Below are 6,652 nucleotides of genomic sequence, written 5' to 3' on the forward strand. Positions count from 1 at the left end.
TGACCGAGCCCCTTTGAACTGGGGAGGCGCCCGGCTGTCCCGCACAGCTGCGCTACTGGCATAACTTGCTCTTTACGTGAATAGCCTTGGCTTATTCCGTCTTACCTTTTTTCTTCCCCCCCCGCCTGTATTGCTTAGAGTCTCGTATCCTGTTTTATGTTATTTTCCCCCATTCTATTAAGCGGTTTCTTTCAGTTTTGTTTTCTTGTTCGTTTAATTACCTAATGGTCGTCGCGAGTACGTACAGGATGTCGATAAGTGATCACATGCACGGTATTGTGGTGTGGCAGCCTGGGAAATATCCGTTTGCATGAAACTCAGATGAGAACAAGAAAGGGAGTAGGCATCGGGAGGAGCTGTGAGGAAGGAAGCTCAATGGGAATAACGCAAAGGTTCAAAAACAGAGCAGATGGGCTTGGCCTACAAAAAAAACCGCAAAACATTTTCCTATTGTTCAGCTCTGTTTCAGTTGTCTAAACACATATAGAGGTGTAATTCAAGTGAGTTTTAGTCTGTCTTTAACAGACACTGAAGTCACCAGTCACATTGCACCACTCCTAGCAGACGAGGAAACTTAATAAGAACAGTCTTGAAGTGCTGGATTTCTAACAACGTCTGTTAATAGTTTCACATTTTTTTCTTGATTGTGTATGAATGGTGTATTAGTATCAGGGAACAGGGGAGGGAAGTTGTTACTGCTTGTAAGCTTTGATAAAAATTCAGTAACAATAAATTCTTTCCAGTCAGCTTGATGTCTTGCATGAAGAGATCTACTCATGTGGGAAGTAAAAGTAGGATAGTAATTTTGAAAGAATGTTAGATTCAGTCAGGAGGGAATTTATTTTGCTGTAGATACGTAGTTTTCAAAGAAAATCCCAGAAATCCACAGATGCCTGTGAAAGACAACTTGTACAAAATCAACAGGCAACTAAATCATAATTGCATTTATTCCTAAATATTTTATTTCGTAAGTAATTATTTTACTAACAAGTAAATAGTTCTGAGATGCTATTTTACAATGCAGAATAATCTTGATTTTTTTTTTCCCTCATCTTTCACCATATTAAAGCTGTGATAGTTACCTTAAGAGTGAAATGTGTTCTGACTACATGCTTATTAATTATTGCCACAGAGGAGAATGTGTATAACTATAAAACATAGTATGTGTAAGAGATGTGACAACTCTGGTATTACCACAGGGACTGAATTTCATGAAGCTGTTTCGTATTTTATGTTTTGCCAAATGGCCTATTGTATCATTATAACCATCATCAGTGTTGTTTGTAAAGAGCATGTGGGCAGAGTTTGGCTTTTAAGTGTTTGAGCATTCTGTTATGTCCTTGACTTACACAAGGTCACTCACACTTTACACTTTCTAAAATTTTTGCAGCTAACTTTTCTGAGCAAGTAGTGGAAAGCTTTCCATCTGATATCTCTACTGGTATATACTATGGATGGGCCTGTGTTGGAAATGGAGATGTGCATAAAATGGTTTTGAGCATAGGATGGAATCCTTTCTATAAGAATATTAAGAAATCAGTGGTAAGAATTTTGCTTTGTGTGGGATTTTTGTTATAATTGATGAGCCAGTGTTGAATTTGAATAAGATAAGCAGAATTTGATCCATAAATGAGATCTAGAAATTCTGTTTGCTCTTGGAAATGTATTCAGTATCTATATAATATGTTTGTATTCTGAAAAGAAAATACTCTCAGTAGCCAGAGAGTATGCAGCTCTGGGTGGCTAAAGTTTTATTTTTTTTTCCTAATCCATCCTTACTTAAATACTGCCAAAATAAAAATTTAACAGTATTTTTGAAATGGTAGTTGCTTATGGTGCTGATAGCTAACTAAACGTAATCTTATAGATGCATTGAATTTACTGGTTATGAGAGCCCTAGCATAAGATGGAACATACTAATCTCTTGTTCTCTGGAATCTATCTACATTTCCAATAAGAGATGTTGGGGCATCTTGATTTGTAATAATTTTCTATTCTTCTCTTAAATAATGGAAACCATACATAAGGATCCATATATGTGGCTTGATACACAGAATAAATATTTGAATGTGCATAATAATAGGATGGAGGAGTTGAGTTAAAATCCTGAGCTGTGACAGCTGTGTTTTTTCTTACTGTCAGGTGTTGGTCTTTTTTCTGAACCTTGCAGAGCTCTGTTTTAATTGTTTAGAACACTTGGGCATGAATCTCTGCTTCTAAGGCTCTAAGCATTTGAAGACTTAGTAATGTGCTTCTATATTTTTTTTACATTTTTGCAGATAACTTTTCTGAGCAAGTAGTCAAATCTGGTGTCTCTGCTGGTGTATACTGTGGCCGGGCCTATTTTGGAGGGGGAGATGTGCATGAAATGGTTTTCAGTGTTAGATGGAACCCTGTGTCAGCCTTCACTCCTTCTTGAATTTTATCATTCAGTTCCGATGAGAGCTGGTTGTAAAAGCTCTCCTTAAGCCAACTTTTTCAGTCAAAATCTTCATAGTTATTTTGATATATCAACTTAACTATGAAGCATTAACCTTTGTTTGTAATTTTCTGCCTTGGAAATCTTACCTCTGAGATGCAGTGAAGCATTTCTCATGAGTAATGTCTTTCTTTTCATGTGGTTTTTTTTTTTTGCTATCAGAATACTCTTAAGTGAATATTTTTTCTTAAATTCCATGCAAAGTACAATTCTCCTTCCTTATGTAAGCAAAAGCCCTAGCCTTTTAATCTTACATTATACCTACTAAACTAAATGTCCCTTTTATTGGTATGTGTTGTTGAGAATTTGAAATAGGGGTATTAGTTGTACGTCGTTATGGTGAGAGAAGTAAACTCAAAGTTCATCATAAATGCTGACTTATTTTTCTTCTTTTAGGAAACGCACATTATCCACACTTTCAAAGAAGACTTTTATGGAGAAATTCTTAGTATAGTCATAATTGGATATATTCGACCAGAAAAAAACTTTGATTCCTTAGGTCAGTATTGCACGTCTCCCTCAAACTAGTCTCTTATTTGTCTTATTCATGAAAAGTACTGTCCTCACTGTCTCTCTTTCCATAATGAGATATTTTATCTGTTCACCTTTGGAATTTCAGTAAAATGTTATCATAAGCTAAATGTACAAGTCATTTTAATTAAAAAAAAAAAACAACCCCCCCTACATCTTCCAATGTATTACACTAAAAAATTGTAATTTTGTGTCACTTGTCTGAGGAGTAATTTTAAAATCATGGGCTTGTTGTAAAAGCATCAGTCTAGTCTGTTAATTTATTTTTAAGATGCAGCTGTGTTAAAATGGAAGCAGTTAATGAAACTGTTCTTTTACTAAAATGTCTTTTAGAACAAGGAGAGGGTAGTGCTTGTAACAGTGAAAAATTCAATTCTGGCATTTTTTTATTTTTTAAAGGCATTTTAAACCCAAATAATTTTGCCTTTCAAACCTCATAGTAATAATTATATTCTAATTCTGTGATTGTTGTCTGGTACTCTGTGGAACACGTTATTTTCATGTGCTATTGTGTGTTCAGAATTCAAACCAACTTTTAAACATCCCTGTTCTTACGTCTTAGAGGCGCTCATTTCAGCAATTCAGGAAGACATTGAAGAAGCAAAAAGACAGCTAGATTTACCAGAACATCTTAAACTCAAAGAAGATAACTTCTTTCATCTGCGAGAAGGCGAAATAGTGAACCATGATTGAGCAAACCCATGCTGCTTTTTTGTCTTTCTTTCTTTTTTTTTCTCCCCTGTCATGGAGCTTCTATATTTGCACTGCTTTTATAGGTACTTTGTTGTCATATGTCTATTTAGATGACTGAGGTTGGAACCAACCATACAAGATGATTTCAATTTCCTTGTGTTAATCCATTATTAACTCAGTCATGAAAAAGGAGTAGAAAGCTGTTTTCGGTCCTTGCAGATAGATCTTGTATCTTAAAGTTACCAGTTGTTCAGAAATCTGAGCACATACGGAACATGACCAAAGTTCATCGTGACCTCTTTTCACCGTAAGGTATGCATAGTTCACTTAAGTGAAGAATGTCTGTTTTTAACATACAGAATGTTATTCTAACCTCTCTTCCCAGTTTTATGTCATTCTTACATCTGGATTTTAGCTAGTAGTTCAGAAAACTTTGGTATTGGTTGAGTCAGAAATTTCCTCTGGTGCAGGAAGCCAATGATTAGATAACAATAGCAAGATTAATTCTCTATAGTTCTTAGCTTTTATATGCTAAGCTGTTGTGATTGAAGACGTTATTTTAATTAAAAATTATTTATTTTAAAGTGTATTCGAAATGCAGGAAATCACTGTTTCTCATTGAGTTACTGGAATCTGAGATACGCTTCTTAGTTGGCTCTACATATGACAATGTGTGACCTGTGCAGTTTACTTCTGAGGAAGTGTTTCACTGAAATTCAGGAAAAGAATGACAGTGTGAGAGTTGATAAACTTTAAAGGTTTAGACACAAAAGATGCAGAAACAGTATAACAAGACTGCTGCTCACTGGGCCTTAAGGCAACAGAGGTAATGAAAGGCAACTTTGTATTTTATGTGCTGCTGGCATCCGCCATAGGAAAATTGGAAGAACCTTGGGATTATTCACTACACTGGCATTAAAATGGCTGACTTCAAGATTGACATTATTGTAAGGCATCGAAAAATCTCATGAACTCTCTGCACCAAGTGCAGCTAAGAGCCAAGGTTTTGGCTGACCAAGTAGATCAATACACAAATGAAAGCTTTTGGGGATACTCTATCAACACTACACTGGGTATTGGTTATTTATTACAAGCAATTGCAGCTGGTCCTACTCTGAAATGTAGTGATAGGTAAATGGAGGGGGTATTGTCAGGGGAGACCCTATCACTCCTGACAGGAGGTTGTAGAGGGATGGGGGTCGACCTCTTCTCACTAGTGACAAGTGATAGGACAAGAGGAAATGGCCTCAAGTTACACCAGGGTGGGTTTAGATTGGATCTTAAGAAAACATTCTTCACACAAGGGTTGTCAAGCATTGGAACAGGCTTCCCAGGGAGGTGGTGGAGTTGCCATCCCTGGAGATGTTTAGAAGATGGGTGGATGTAGTGCTTAGGGACATGGTTTAGTGGTGGTTTTGGCAGTGTTAGGTTGATGGTTGGACTTGATGATCTTAAAGGTTGCTTCCAACCTAGACAGTTCTATGATTCTATGGTAGTAATTTGGAAAATACTACTTGAAGTATATAATGTGTGATTCCAAATCTACTCCTTTTTTTCCCTCTGATAAATATTTCTATCCCCTACTCAGTGAGTGGAACTAGGTAAGCTGCAGTGACTTTGTTGTGTTCATAATCTTTTGACACTGGTTTGTGGTATGGCTGGAACACTTCCTGAAATTCAGAATGGTTATGTGGATATGCCTCATATGTACTTCTGTATCTGAACTACCATGTACGATTTGGAATGCACAATTTCTGTAGTGCAATCTTATGAATTTAGTCCTTGCTTATCCTCTTCAAATCCTACTTTCCACTCTAGGTTTTAAGAGAGTTTTGGCAAGGTATTTGGGTCTTTGTGGCAGGTGCTGTCAGGATGTTATATGTTTTACTTTTCAGCCAATATCATGGGATACTATTAGGGAAGAGGTCTTGAGCAAATCAATGACTCGTGTTTGTTCTGTAGGACTTCAGGAGAAATTTGATTTCATTTAAATGAATTGTTCACCAATGCTGTTGATAGCAGAGACAGATGGAATACAGAAAGGGGCGGGGAGGGCAGTTATCAGCAGTAAGATATACTTTCTTTTAACGGAGAACAGAATAATTTAGTGGACTTTTACTATACAATGTGTTGGATGCTGTATTTCAAGGAAGTCTGTAAAAGAATTCTCTTGCAAGAGTGACAGTTGGAATTTTTTTTCCATTTTAAAACCCAGGGATGAAGGGAGAATTTTTTTTTTTTTGCAAGGATTTGAGGCATTCTTGAGATTGTAGTAATGTTGAAATCTTAAATAATCTTTTTTTAAAGAATAAACAAAAGCCACACTAGTCAACTGAATATATTGTCGAGAATATATTTAAATAAGATTGTTGTTCATCATAGTACTGTAGCTAGACACTCAGCCTTCTTTAAAATTGTTTTTTTGCCAGTAACTTCATGTGTCTGTTGTGGAAACCATGGTGCCTTAAGCTGGTGGTCTGAATAATACTTTTCTGTATCTGTTAATAAATGCTACTATCAAAAATTCCATTCAGCATTTGGTTATAGAACCACTGTGCTGTCGATAGAGAGCAGTGGCAAAGGGAAAACTTGAAAAACTGTTAGTTTGCTCTCAAATCTTAGCTGAGATGTGATGTATGGATACACTGAACTAGTCAACTGCTCTTTATGTGTTTGTTTTCAAATTAAAAGAAAATGTTAATACATGCATTCGGCTGAGTGTACCTATCCATATTATTTAAATGTTATATATCAAATGATGAAGCTCAATACATAATTCCTAGCACAGTATAAACTTTATGATGGGTTATATTTTTGTATTATGTACAAATAACTGTATTTATTTCAATTGATGTTGCTGCACTGTACCATCAATAAAGGAACTGTAATGGACAAAGTTATCCTCCTCCTCACAGGTTTCGGGGGGGGTGGGGTGGGGGGGTGGGGTGT

The 6,652-nt window shown here is 36.2% G+C and overlaps 1 protein-coding gene across 1 annotated transcript; it reads left to right on the top strand.

The window, feature by feature from the left end:
- Positions 1-248: 248 nt before the first annotated feature.
- Positions 249-3,703, top strand: RFK (riboflavin kinase). The gene is made up of 4 exons (XM_009882770.1): positions 249-273; positions 1,391-1,542; positions 2,876-2,978; positions 3,573-3,703. Exons 1-4 carry the CDS (start codon positions 249-251, stop codon positions 3,701-3,703), a joined length of 411 nt encoding a protein of 136 aa, XP_009881072.1.
- The last annotated feature ends 2,949 nt before the right edge of the window (positions 3,704-6,652 follow it).

The sequence above is a fragment of the Charadrius vociferus genome, unplaced genomic scaffold, assembly GCF_000708025.1.
Source record: "Charadrius vociferus isolate BGI_N301 unplaced genomic scaffold, ASM70802v2 scaffold560, whole genome shotgun sequence".
Lineage (NCBI taxonomy): Eukaryota > Metazoa > Chordata > Aves > Charadriiformes > Charadriidae > Charadrius > Charadrius vociferus.